The sequence below is a fragment of the Salvelinus fontinalis genome, chromosome 32 (assembly GCF_029448725.1).
Source record: "Salvelinus fontinalis isolate EN_2023a chromosome 32, ASM2944872v1, whole genome shotgun sequence".
In the NCBI taxonomy this organism is placed as follows: domain Eukaryota; kingdom Metazoa; phylum Chordata; class Actinopteri; order Salmoniformes; family Salmonidae; genus Salvelinus; species Salvelinus fontinalis.
The window spans coordinates 20,600,725-20,614,649 of record NC_074696.1 but is presented as its reverse complement, the minus strand read 5'-3'; the positions used below and the strand labels follow the sequence as shown (position 1 = coordinate 20,614,649).

The 13,925-nt window shown below is 46.3% G+C and overlaps 1 protein-coding gene across 1 annotated transcript in view; it reads left to right on the top strand.

Moving 5' to 3' along the window:
- LOC129830875 (inactive phospholipase C-like protein 2) overlaps positions 1–13,925 on the top strand; it is a 47,850-nt gene that overhangs the window by 16,992 nt on the left and 16,933 nt on the right. The window contains exons 2-10 of the mRNA XM_055893688.1: positions 3,598–3,699; positions 3,985–4,134; positions 5,453–5,613; positions 5,927–6,524; positions 7,041–8,255; positions 9,537–9,786; positions 10,074–10,360; positions 11,835–12,038; positions 12,630–12,705. Of these exons, the coding sequence (XP_055749663.1) occupies positions 3,598–3,699; positions 3,985–4,134; positions 5,453–5,613; positions 5,927–6,524; positions 7,041–8,255; positions 9,537–9,786; positions 10,074–10,360; positions 11,835–12,038; positions 12,630–12,705 (3,043 nt within the window). The remainder of the gene's footprint in view (positions 1–3,597; positions 3,700–3,984; positions 4,135–5,452; positions 5,614–5,926; positions 6,525–7,040; positions 8,256–9,536; positions 9,787–10,073; positions 10,361–11,834; positions 12,039–12,629; positions 12,706–13,925) is intronic.

The window sequence follows — 13,925 nt, the reverse complement described above, 5'->3', positions numbered from 1 at the left end:
AACAGTCACCCACGAAGCAGCGTTAGCCATCGCTCCACAAAAGCCACGGCCCTTGCAAAGCAAGGGGCAACACTACTTAAGTCTCAGAGCAAGTGACGTAACTGATTGAAATGCTACTAGCGCGTACCCGCTAACTAGCTAGCCATTTCACATCCGTTACATTAACAGGCACCGCATTGATTATATGCAACACAGGACAAGCTAGTTAACCTAGTAATATCATCAACCACGTGTAGTTAACTAGTGATTATGTGAAGATTGATTGTTTTTATAAGGTAAGTTTAATGCTAGCTAGCAACTTACCTTGGCTTCTTGCTGCACTCGCGTAACAGGTGGTCAGCCTGCCACGAAGTCTCCTCGTGGATTGCAATGTAATCGGCCATAATTGGAATCCAAAAATGCCGATTATCGAATGTTATGAAAACTTGAAATCGGCCCTAATTAATCGGCCATGCCGCTGGACCTCTAGCAAAAATTCAATTTCAATAATCTAGTATGCTTTAAATGCCAGGATTTCATACTCAGTTTGGCTTTTCATCTAGTAGAATTCACTGCACACTTGAGGATGAGAATCTTCTTTTCACACAGGCATGTTCGACAACAGTTGATAATCAGAATAGGGGACGTGTTCCACAAACATCAACAAACGGCTGGGAACAAGCTGGATTGCACATATGATGACACATTCTCAGTATGGATGAGTAGTATGTTGATATTTGGACCTTACTGCATATGATCGTACTAAACAGTACGTTCTAAATAGTATGCAGTAGGATTAGTACAAAGTTTGCAGTTTAAATAAGTAGTAGGCAAGCCAGATTTAGGACACGGCCATTGTCTGGCTATGTATGAAATGGCACCACATAGGGCTCTGGTCAAAGGTGGTGTACTATACTGTATAGGGAATAGAGTGCCATCTGGGACACCTCTGATTGGGGAAGTATCAGTAACGGAAGTCTTGTGTCTAAGCTATACATGGTACAGACACAGGCCTTTAGACTGCAAGATAAGCAAGTCATTGATTGCATTTAGATGGTATTTATGTCCAGTCATTATCACTTGGTCTCAAGGCGCTTTATGTGCACCTGGGTGTGAATGGCCGGGAGAAAGCACACTGGTACTGATGAAGTACTGTAGATTTAGTGCCACATTGATTTTCTTTGGCATCACTGGAGCTAGTGTCTGTCTGTCTGTCTGTCTGTCTGTCTGTCTGTCTGTCTGTCTGTCTGTCTGTCTGGCGTGTAACCAGGGTTTCTCCAAAGATATTCTCAAGGACGCAGCAGAGAGGAAAGGGATACCCTTTTTTTTATCTTCCAGGAACAAAAAAAAGAGTGGGAATAGAGAATAGAGAAAAGGGAAGCATGAGTTGATGAATAAAGGAGGCATGAAGATCAGACATACCTGATCCCTGTTGGGAGAACACATGTTTGAGGTGGAGTTACATGAAGGAACAGGGACTTAAAACCCACTACCACTGTTCTCTCTCTCTTGCTATCCCCCCGGGTCACACGTTCATTCATACTCCTCAGAAAAACACTGCTGCCCTTCGGTGTTCTCCGAACTCCTTGTCTCCTCTCTCTCTCTCTCTCTCTCTCTCTCTCTCTCTCTCTCTCTTAACTTCGCTTCATTTGTCAGCCCACTGCCCTTGTGTTTGTGTGTGTCTGTCTCCATTTCCATTCCTAGTGGTTCTGGATAGCAATACACTCACCCCAGCCAAACCCAACAGACCTAATAATGCTTTCCACAACCTTTAATTACCGTTCAGCAAATATGCTTATATTTCAACAAGAGTGATTAAAAGGTGCACTGGTTCTCAGGAAGGAGAGCCTATTGATTAACAGATTAGCTCTCTCTCTCGCTCTCGCTATGTTGAGATTGCCAAAGCAAGTGAAATGGATAATATTCAATAAAGTAAACATTACACTCACTAAAGTTCCAAAGAATTAAGACTTTTCAAATGTCATATTATGTGTATATATACACAGTGTTGGAACAATGTGCAATTAGTACAAAAGGGAAAATAAACATTAAATATAGGTTGTATTTACAATAGTGTTTGTTCTTCACTGGTTGCCCTTTTCTTGTGGCAACAGGTCACAAATCTTGCTGCTGTGATGTCACAGCAATCTCTCTTCCTCTTTTTACCAAACAGTCCTGCTGTTTACAGTTGAACAGTCAAAGGTTATTGGTTATACCTGACTAGCCAACTAACATTTGACCCTGATCAGTGTATGATGCAGTCAACCTTAACAATATGACATAGATAAAAGGATGTGCTAAATGACTGAAGCTTCTGAACAAAGTATCTGGGTGTCCTCTTGGACAATAAGCTTCAGTGGAGTAAATGTACAGACCTTATCAACAAAAAGAGTCAACCGAGACTGTACTTTCTCAAAAAGCTGGGATCTTTTAACATAGACTGTACTATACTGACTCTGTTTTACAAATCTTTCATTGAGAGTATTTCAACTTTTTGTATTGTTTGTTGGTTTGGCAATGCCACTGTCAGCCAGAGAAATATGCTGAGAGGGATTATCACCACAGCAAGCAAGGTACTTGGAGTCAAACAGACAGGCCTGGATGAGATCTTTAAGGTTAGGGCCCTCAGCAGGCTCACAAAATCATTTTAGAGCCACCCCCTGTACACGGACTTTGAACTACTCCCCTCTGGGCGCAGACAACTAGACAGTCATTTGTGCCAGGTGTGATATCCCTCCTAAATAGCTCGGGCTAATGTTTCTATCGACTCAGTAACTGTTATGAAAGTTGTATTGTCAATTTGTTTTGTTATTTAAATGCCACTTTAAACGTGTACATGACACTGCAACAAAATGTCCCCATGGAGACAATAAAGTCAGTAAAGTAAAGATGAAGGAGATAGATGGGCCTATAGAAATATATTCAGGAGGCTGTGCAGCGAAGATTGCTCAGGTCCTACACCTATTTGTTTGTTGCATTTCTCTATGGGTGTTTGTGTGGGTTCAGATTCTACATTGATTCTACATTGATTCTACATTACTCCGATTTAAGTTGAATGTTTACCAGCGTTAGACCTATTCTTGGGTATCGGCTAGGCTGATTGATAAGATTGCCAAGGTGGCTGCGTTAGAGGAACCTTTTAATGTGTGTTAACGTGATTGGATTACAGAACGTGACCGTGCCCCCTCTGTTCTTCCCCGGTTCTCCATCATTCTGTCAGACTCCAGCGCCGATGCTGCCACAGATTGCCTTTGACAGTTAAAAAAAAATCTAGAGCTAGATATACACGTAATTGAATAAACCCACCCCTCTCTCTCTCTCTCTCCTCGAGCGGAACAGTGATAGAACTCAGATCATTCGGAGGCCAAAGTCATCAAGGGGGCATGGAATTTGAATTTTCAAAGCCCGTCAGTGTTTGATTAATGGGTTATTGGTAAAGGTCGAAGGCATTCTGACACATTTTATCAGAAAGAACACCAGCAAAGTGAAATGAGCCGCTGCTGGGCAGGGTAGGAGTGTAGGTTTATCTGGATTAATAAATCTCTCTCTCTCCACTTTCCCAATTTCCTCTTATCGATTCCCCACACATCCTCTCCTTCTCTCTCTATCTCTCTGTAGGATGGGTCTCGTGCTGGTCGTGAGAGGAAGAAGACGGTCTCCTTCAGCAGCAGTCTCTCTGAGAGGAAGATCAGCAGTGCTGCAGACTGCATCAGCGCTATGGTGGGGAACATCACCCGTTACACATACTAGTTATAAACCAGTTACTACACTAGTTACACTTGTTACATTCTAGTTGTACAGTTCTGCAGTGGCAGTGTCTGTTGGTTTGGTTTTTATATAAGTGACTGAAATATAACTGGGGGTATTCGTTACTGCACACCGTAGCAAAACGTTTCACAACGGAAAACGAAAATAAAACTGTTTCTTATTGTTCAAGTGCAGGTAGTCCCTTCCTAGTGAATAGGATCAAGGTGTGTGCATGTTTGACGTCTCATCTGTCTCCAGATGGAGGGTACTGAGTTTCGGAAGGTGCGCTCCAACTCACGAGTCTACCAACGCTACTACCTGCTGGAGTCAGGTCTGCAGGCCCTGCGATGGGAGCCCTCCAAGAAGGAGTCAGACAAGGCCCGCATCGCCGTCCCCTCCATCAGAGAGGTAGGTAGCAACACCCGCATCGCCATCCCCTCCATCAGAGAGGTAGGTAGCAACACCCGCATCGCCGTCCCCTCCATCAGAGAGGTAGGTAGCAGCACCCGCATCGCCGTCCCCTCCATCAGAGAGGTAGGTAGCAACACCCGCATCGCCGTCCCCTCCATCAGAGAGGTAGGTAGCAACACCCGCATCGCCGTCCCCTCCATCAGAGAGGTAGGTAGCAACACCCGCATCGCCGTCCCCTCCATCAGAGAGGTAGGTAGCAACACCCACATCACCGTCCCCTCCATCAGAGAGGAAGGTAGCAACACCCGCATCACCGTCCCCTCCATCAGAGAGGTAGGTAGCAACACCCGCATCGCCGTCCCCTCCATCAGAGAGGTAGGTAGCTACACCCGCATCGCCATCCCCTCCATCAGCGAGGTAGGTAGCAACACCCGCATCGCCGTCCCCTCCATCAGAGAGGTAGGTAGCAACACCCGCATCGCCGTCCCCTCCATCAGAGAGGTAGGTAGCAACACCCGCATCGCCGTCCCCTCCATCAGAGAGGTAGGTAGCTACACCCGCATCACCGTCCCCTCCATCAGAGAGGTAGGTAGCAACACCCACATCACCGTCCCCTCCATCAGAGAGGAAGGTAGCAACACCCACATCACCGTCCCCTCCATCAGAGAGGAAGGTAGCAAGACCCGCATCACCGTCCCCTCCATCAGAGAGGTAGGTAGCAACACCCGCATCACCGTCCCCTCCATCAGAGAGGTAGGTAGCAACACCCGCATCGCCGTCCCCTCCATCAGAGAGGTAGGTAGCAACACCCGCATCGCCGTCCCCTCCATCAGAGAGGTAGGTAGCAACACCCGCATCACCGTCCCCTCCATCAGAGAGGTAGGTAGCAACACCCGCATCGCCGTCCCCTCCATCAGAGAGGTAGGTAGCAACACCCGCATCACCGTCCCGTCCATCAGAGAGGTAGGTAGCTACACCCGCATCACCGTCCCGTCCATCAGAGAGGTAGGTACACACCTAGGAGGAGACCAAAGTGGAGACAGCGATGTTATGAATCTTTATGGAGTTTACTCCTGATAAATGCAATGACGTCTGGTTTCCTGTAAAAAACAGAGCAATTAAATTGAATGATCTGCAATACATTTAAATGGAGTTTGCACTCATCAGGAATGGACTATACTTCAGCACTGTCTTGGAGCCAAATGTAACTCAGTCAGTGAATGGAACTGAGTGAAACAATAAGAACTGTTGACTCCCATGTATACTGTTCTGTACTTGGTCTCATTTGATTGGATCCTTCTTTGTGTCTTTCTAGGTCCGCACCGGCCGCAACACAGAGACCTTTAGGACCAACGGTGTCTATGACCAGATCTCTGAGGACTGTGCCTTCTCTATCATCTATGGAGAGACCTATGAAGCTCTGGACCTGGTGGCTAACTCTGCAGAGGTGGCCAACGTCTGGGTCACTGGCCTGAGGTAGGATAGATATCCACAATGTCTTGCTGGGTTGCCAGATCTGGAGGTAGGATTCATATACACAATGTCTTGCTGGGTTGCCAGATCTGGTTGTGCTTTAGTTTAAACAACTCTCCATGGCTAAGAGGTGTCATGTCAAAAGGATGTTAAGATCCTTCAAGATGTAAATCTAGACTGACACCCAAATGGAACTCACAGTTAGACAATGGAAGTGAATGAAAACAACTGGAACAGATGACTCCCATAGTATTTCCTACCCTGGTATCTTTTAATTATGACAATCTCTGTGCAATCCGTCTCTGTCTCATCCTAGGTATCTGATTCTGTATGGGAAGCATGCCATAGACATGATGGCCAGCAGTGAGGACAGCCTTCGTCTCGCATGGCTAGCAGAGACATTTTCCTCTATGGTTGTCTCAGATGGACAGGGTGGAGGAGAGGAGGTGGGGATCAGTTTGCGGTCGGCTGTAGGTCTGATCAGGAGTGTTAACCCTGGGGTGAGGAGTGAGAAAGTGGAACACCGGTTTAAGGAGCTCCATCGCGTCAAGGAGAGGATGAATGGGCCCGGGACATCTGGAGTTGGAACTGTGGCTGGAGCTGAAGCAAAGGTTGGGGCTTCAGTTGTAGCTGTGATTGGCTCAGGAGCTGGCGATGTGGATAGGGCTCCAGCTGTGACTGAAGCTGAGGAAAGGGATGGGGGTGAATCTGGAGCTGGGACTGGAGCAAACGCAGACAACAGAAGAGGAGGGATAGAGGACAGGGTAACCAAGGAGGAGTTCATTGAGGTCTTTCACGACCTTTGCACCCGGCCGGAGATTTACTTCCTGCTGGTGCAGTTCTCTAGCAACAAGGAGTACCTGGATACCAAGGATCTAATGAGGTTCCTGGAGGTTGAGCAGGGCATGGCTCAGGTAAGAATGGCGAAGAGGACCACTTTTCTGTTCTGCCAGTAGGACTGTTTCATGGGTTTTCTGTTCTGCCAGTAGGACTGTTTCATGGGTTTTCTGTTCTGCCAGTAGGACTGTTTCATGGGTTTTCTGTTCTGCCAGTAGGACTGTTTCATGGGTTTTCTGTTCTGCCAGTAGGACTGTTTCATGGGTTTTCTGTTCTGCCAGTAGGACCGTTTCATGGGTTTTCTGTTCTGCCAGTAGGACTGTTTCATGGGTTTTTTGTTCTGCCAGTAGGACTGTTTCATGGGTTTTCTGTTCTGCCAGTAGGACTGTTTCATGGGTTTTCTGTTCTGCCAGTAGGACAGTTTGAAAGGGTTTTCTCTCCCTTTTTCTCTTCTATTGTCCTTCCTTAGCTCTGTCTAGCTGATAAGAAATAAAGTGTCTCTCCAATAGACCGTTGTCGATTTAGAAATACAAATAACAATTTCACTTCAAGAGATGCTCATTTCTCTGTTCTCCTCTGCCCTCCGTGTCTAGGTGACTGAAGACACCAGTCTGGAGCTCATCCAATCCCACGAGCCGTCGGAGGAGGGGCGTCGCCAAGGCTGCCTCTCATTGGACGGTTTCACCAGATATCTCACCTCCCTGGAGTGCCACCTCTTTGACCCGGAGCACAGCCAGGTGTGCCAGGACATGAGCCAGCCCTTATCCCACTACTACATCAACTCCTCCCACAACACCTACCTCATCGAGGACCAGTTCAGGGGGCCCGCTGACATCACCGGCTACATCCGCGCTTTAAAGATGGGCTGCAGGTGTGTGGAGGTGGATGTCTGGGATGGCCCTAGCGACGAACCCGTGGTTTATACTGGTCACACCCTCACCTCGCCCGTCAAGTTCCACTGTGTCCTGGATGTGATCGGTCGTTTTGCGTTTGAGGCTTCGGAGTTTCCACTGATCCTGTGTGTGGAGAACCACTGCTCCCCCTGCCAGCAGATAGTCATGCTCCAGCACCTGAGGAAGATACTGGGGGAGAGGTTGTACACGGAGCCCCTCAGGGAAGGGGAGGGGTACTTGCCCTCGCCTAATGCCCTGAGGGGCAAGATCCTGTTGAAGGGGCAGAAGTTGGAGGAGGGATGCGGGGGGGCGGAAGGGGACGTGACTGACGAAGATGAGGGGGCGGAGATGTGCCAGAGAATGAAGGCTGGTAACAGTGGAGAAGGAGAGGGGGAGGGGGGGCAGAAAGGTGGAGGGGGTGGTGGTACTAGTAGCATTAAATCCCTGACCCCTCCTACTACCCCTAAACGGTTCCAGCTACTAAAGGAGCTCTCTGACTTGGTGACTCTGTGCAAGTCAGTACGTTTCACAGACTTCCAGATGTCGTTCTCTATCCAGAAACCCTGGGAGCTCTGCTCGTTCAACGAGACCCTGGCTGTGCGCTGCGCCAGCGAGCGCCCAGGAGACTTTGTCAACTACAACAAGCGCTTCCTGTCGCGGGTCTACCCCAGCGCCATGCGCATCGACTCCAGCAACATGAATCCACAGGACCTGTGGAAGTGCGGTTGTCAGATTGTGGCTTTGAACTACCAGACGCCCGGGTTGATGATGGACCTTAACATCGCCTGGTTCCGCCAGAACGGGAATTGTGGGTACGTGCTGCGACCCGCTATCATGCGACAGGAGGTGTCGTATTTCAGCGCCGATACGAGAGACTCTGTGCCGGGTGTGTCCCCTCAGCTGCTCCATGTTAAGGTGAGTGGCTAGCAGATAGACAGCGGTGCTTATTTATATCTGTTTAATGGAGGCTCCTATTCACTGCCTGGCTTGTTGGCTCCTTAATGGTTGAATGGTATTGTTTCAGTTAGTCAGTACACTTCTCTTAATGGTTGAATGGTATCGTTTCCGTTATTCAGTACACTTCTCTTAATGGTTGAATGGTATTGTTTCAGTTAGTCAGTACACTTCTCTTAATGGTTGAATGGTATCGGTTCCGTTATTGAGTACACTTCTCTTAATGGTTGAATGGTATTGGTTCCGTTATTCAGTACACTTCTCTTAATGGTTGAATGGTATTGTTTCAGTTAGTCAGTACACTTCTCTTAATGGTTGAATGGTAATGGTTCCATTATTCAGTACACTTCTCTTAATGGTTGAATGGTATCGGTTCCGTTATTCAGTACACTTCTCTTAATGGTTGAATGGTATCGGTTCCGTTAGTCAGTGCACTTAGCTTAATGGTTGAATGGTATTGGTTCCGTTATTCAGTACACTTCTCTTAATGGTTGAATGGTATCGTTTCCGTTAGTCAGTACACTTCTCTTAATGGTTGAATGGTATCGGTTCCGTTATTCAGTACACTTCTCTTAATGGTTGAATGGTATCGTTTCCGTTATTCAGTACACTTCTCTTAATGGTTGAATGGTATCGGTTCCGTTATTCAGTACACTTCTCTTAATGGTTGAATGGTATTGTTTCAGTTAGTCAGTACACTTCTCTTAATGGTTGAATGGTATCGGTTCCGTTATTGAGTACACTTCTCTTAATGGTTGAATGGTATTGGTTCCGTTATTCAGTACACTTCTCTTAATAGTTGAATGGTATCGGTTCCGTTATTCAGTACACTTCTCTTAATGGTTGAATGGTATTGGTTCCGTTATTCAGTACACTTCTCTTAATGGTTGAATGGTATCGGTTCCGTTATTCAGTACACTTCTCTTAATGGTTGAATGGTATCGGTTCCGTTAGTCAGTGCACTTAGCTTAATGGTTGAATGGTATTGGTTCCGTTATTCAGTACACTTCTCTTAATGGTTGAATGGTATCGGTTCCGTTATTCAGTACACTTCTCTTAATGGTTGAATGGTATTGGTTCCCTTATTCAGTACACTTCTCTTAATGGTTGAATGGTATTGGTTCCGTTGTTCAGTACACTTCTCTTCATGGTTGAATGGTATCGGTTCCGTTATTCAGTACACTTGCATCAATCAAACAAACTAACAATCAATCATTCAATAAACCGGATCCATCCATGCAGGTGATCAGTGGTCAGAACCTTCCCCGTCCGAGGGGTTCTGGAGCTAAAGGAGATGTGGTGGACCCGTATGTCTACGTGGAGATCCACGGTATCCCTGCCGACTGTGCCGAGCGCCGCACCCGCACGGTGATGCAGAACGGACACAACCCCATCTTTGACGAGAGCTTTGAGTTCCAGATCAACCTGCCAGAGCTGGCCATGGTGCGCTTCGTGGTGCTGGATGACGAATTCATAGGGGACGAGTTCATAGGTTAGTAGTGAAGGGAGGGCGAAGGTCAGTTCTGCCCTGACTGCTAGTCCGGTGTCCAGTCTGCTTTTGGTTGAGCTTGTCTGAAGACAATAAATATTTGATTTGATACTACAACAACCTTTCAGCCATGTGAAGGTTATTGCTAGCTCACAAGCAAGTATTACTAGCTAAGATAAAGAACACTTGGTAGCAGTTAAAGAGTGAGTGAACATTCACTATCTTCTCATGGTAATTTCATTGTCTAACACTCTTGTACATCATTTGTAATCCCCCCTGTTTTACCACAGGTCAGTACACCATTCCCCTGGAGTGCCTACAGCCAGGCTACCGGCACATACCATTACAGTCACTGATGGGGGAGGACCTCCCGTACGCCATGCTGTTCATCCATGTGGCCCTCACCAACCGGAGAGGAGGGGGAAAGCCCTACAAGCGGGGTCTGTCTGTGCGGAAGGCGAGGCGAGGGAGGGACTACGCTGCACTCCGGGACCTGGGGATCAAGGAAGTGGACGAGGTTTTCAAAATGGCCGGCCCACAACTGAAGGAGGCCACGGACCTGCGGGAGAACATGCAGGTGAGGCGGAAGGATAAACAGTAATTTATCAATCACCATTTTCACATTTCATGACTGAAATGCCTGTATACCTGTATTCACAACAGATGATGTCTAACTCAGAATAGACATGTCAATTTATGGTAGATTGAACGCTCCATGGGTTGGGTTCATCTCAGTGATCACTAAACTATGACCATAAAGATGGCTGATCATTCCTCCAGAGACATCAACTGACTTGCCTAGTTAAATAAAGGTCATTTTGAGACTGAGTGGCGGTAGACAACACAGAACCAGTGAGAGATTGTTTACTGCATCTAAACTGGCTAGTTAGTCTGATCTATGAAGATCTGCTTTAGACTGACAGGTTATGGTTATGGTAAGCTGATGGTAAGGTGATGGTCCCTGTAAGTGTAACAGTATAGCTTCCGTCCCTCTCCTCGCCCCTACCTGGGCTCGAACCAGGGACCCTCTGCACATATCAACAACTGACACCCACGAAGCATCGTTACCCATCGCTCCACAAAAGCCGCGGCCCTTGCAGAGCAAGGGGAACAACTACTTCAAGGTATCAGAGCGAGTGGCGTCACCGATTGAAACGCTATTAGCGCGCACCACCGCTAACTAGCTAGCCATTTCACATCGGTTACATAAGCATTTAGTCTGGCTGTCGAAATGATGTTAAGGACCTCTGATGTATTTAGGCTGGAGATACATGGGATTCATGCTATGAGTCATCAGACTATGATGTCACCCTGATGTAGTAGACTGATGCACTAATGCAAAGAGGCCGTGAACACACACACACACACACACACACACACACACACACACACACACACACACACACACACACACACACACACACACACACACACACACACACACACACACACACACACACACACACACACACACACACACAGTCTTGTACACACACACACCTAAACAGAAGTAAACACTGAAGGCAAGCACATTGACATCATGAAGAGATTCGAACAATTTTCTATATTGTAAAAATGTATGTGATTTATTGGTCTTAATTTAATGTTAGGGTTAGGCATTAGAGTTAACAGTGTGGTTGAGGTTAGGGTTAGGTTTCATGATGAAAAACACTAACCTGTGCTGTTAAATAAAACTGATTAGATTTTAGCGGTTCAATGACCTCAATAAAACATGAATTCAATAGTACGGCAGTGATACGGTCGCTTTGTGGTTGTCACTTTAACCATCTCCCAATAAAGCTTCTCTAATTCAATCAGATGTTCTCAGTGATGGTATCCCAGGAAACCATGTCACAGTTTGTTCCATGATTAAACCCCAGCAACTAATCGCTTAGTAGAGGATTACAGTATGATCCACAGAACACTACATCACTAATACAGGACAAGCAGTATGTGAGTGCGTGTGTCTGTGTGTGTGTTTTTATATAGATGTGTGGGTGTGTGTTTTGCATAACCCCCCCGACCCTCTGTATCTCTCTCTGTCCCTGTAGAACTCGGTGGCAGTGTTCAGGGAGCTGTGTGGGGTGTCAGCGGTGGCTAACCTCATGCAGTGTGTATTGGCCCTGGGATCCCGTGTGGTGGGGGCCGATGGGGACCCACTGATGCTGTTTGAGCTGAGGGAGCAGTACCCCTCCATGGAGCCCCAGGGGCCCCTGCCGGACGTCCTACGCAGGGTGGTCTCCACCTATGAAACGGTGAGGAGCGATCAATCAATCCTAGTCAATCGTTCACATTTTATTTATGTAGCGCTTTGGGTTTCCATTGAGAATAGTTGTGCAGGTTATAAGTTGATTGATTCTTTGACTTGTTTTTAACCTCTTTCTCTACTTCCCTCTCTCTCCCTGTCACCATCTGTCACTGATTTAATTTAAAAGTGATTACTTTCGTAGATGCCCCCAAAGTAGAATATGTGTGCTTTGAGAGTGCATCCTCATTCCTGATGAATCAGAGTGAGGGAGAGCTCACCATGGCCCTGAATAGCATTAGCATAAATGAGCATCTTATTTCGCTAAGTGGATCTCACGCCTTGACTTGAATGCTTGGGGGAGAAATGAATGGGAGGAAGCTGTGGTGTGTTGGATTTGGACAGACCTCTAGGAGCAGTAGTGTTCATCCTCATTTGTCGAACACCAGACTCACAAAGTGGGGTCGTGTCCCAAAAGGCATTGCAGCGAGAAGTGTTTAGTTAATCAGACGTGGGGTCTGAATCTCTCTGGGGTTATTAATGAAATGTTATTTTGATGTGTGTGTGTATAATAGACTGATCTTGTGTACTCTGTCTACAGATGATCCAGGCGAGCAGAGCAGTGATGGAGCTGTCAGACGGAGTCTACGACAGGATCCTACAGATACAGACAACAGGTGAGAGAGAGAGACCATATTAGAGACACATTTTTGCCTCAGAGTACACAGACCCACAAAGAAATCCAATTTTGAAAAATATCTATTGGGTGAAATACCAATGTAGAATCAAAATAGAACCAATGTAGAATCTGAACCCACACAAACACCCATAGAGAAATGCACCAAACAAATAGGTGTAGGACCTGAGCAATCTTCGCTGCACAACCTCCTGAATGTATTTCTATGGGCCCATCTATCTCCTTCATCTGCGTCAACCTTGTTCGGAAGCGTTAGATAAAAGGACGTGCCATATATACGATATGACTATGTCATTGATCAGGGTCAAAGGTTGGTTGGCTAGTCAGGCATGACCAATGAAAAGCCCCTTTGACTGTTCAACTGTAAACAGCAGGACTGTTTGGTAAAAAGAGGAAGAGAGATTGCTGTGACATCACAGCAGCAAGATTTGCGACCTGTTGCCACAAGAAAAGGGCAACCAGTGAAGAACAAACACCATTGTAAATACAACCTATATTTATTTCCATTTTGTACTGTAAATAGACATAATATGACATTTGAAGAGAGAGAGATTTCACTTGCTTTGGCAACGTAAACATATGTTTCCCACGGGGGGGGAGGGGGGAGAAACCATTATGGTTGTGAGGTCTGGGGTCCGCTCATCAACCAAGAATTCACAAAATTGGACAAACACAAAATTGAGACTTTGCATGCAGAATTCTGCAAAAATATCCCGTGTACAACGTAAAACACCAAATAATGCATGGAGGGTAGAATTAGGCCGATACCTGCTAATGATCAAAATCCATAAAAGAACACTTAAATTCTACAACCACCTAAAAGGAAGCGATTCCCAAACCTTCCATAACAAAGCCATCACCTACAGAGAGATGAACCTGGAGAAGAGTCCCCTAATCAAAATTGGTCCTGGGGCTCTGTTTACAAACATTATCAGACCCCACAGAACCCCAGGACAGCAAGACAATTATACCCAACCAAATCATGAGAAAACAAAAAGATAATTACTTGACACATTGGAAAGAATTAACAAAAAAACTGAGCAAAATAGAATGCTATTTGTCCCTAAACAGAGAGTACTGACCCAACATTATGGAAATCTTTCAGTATGTACAGACTCAGTGAGTATAGCCTTGTGTAACAATTGCTTAACACTATTGGCTACTGTATGTTTAAGCTTAAACTCTACTGGACCAGTTGGG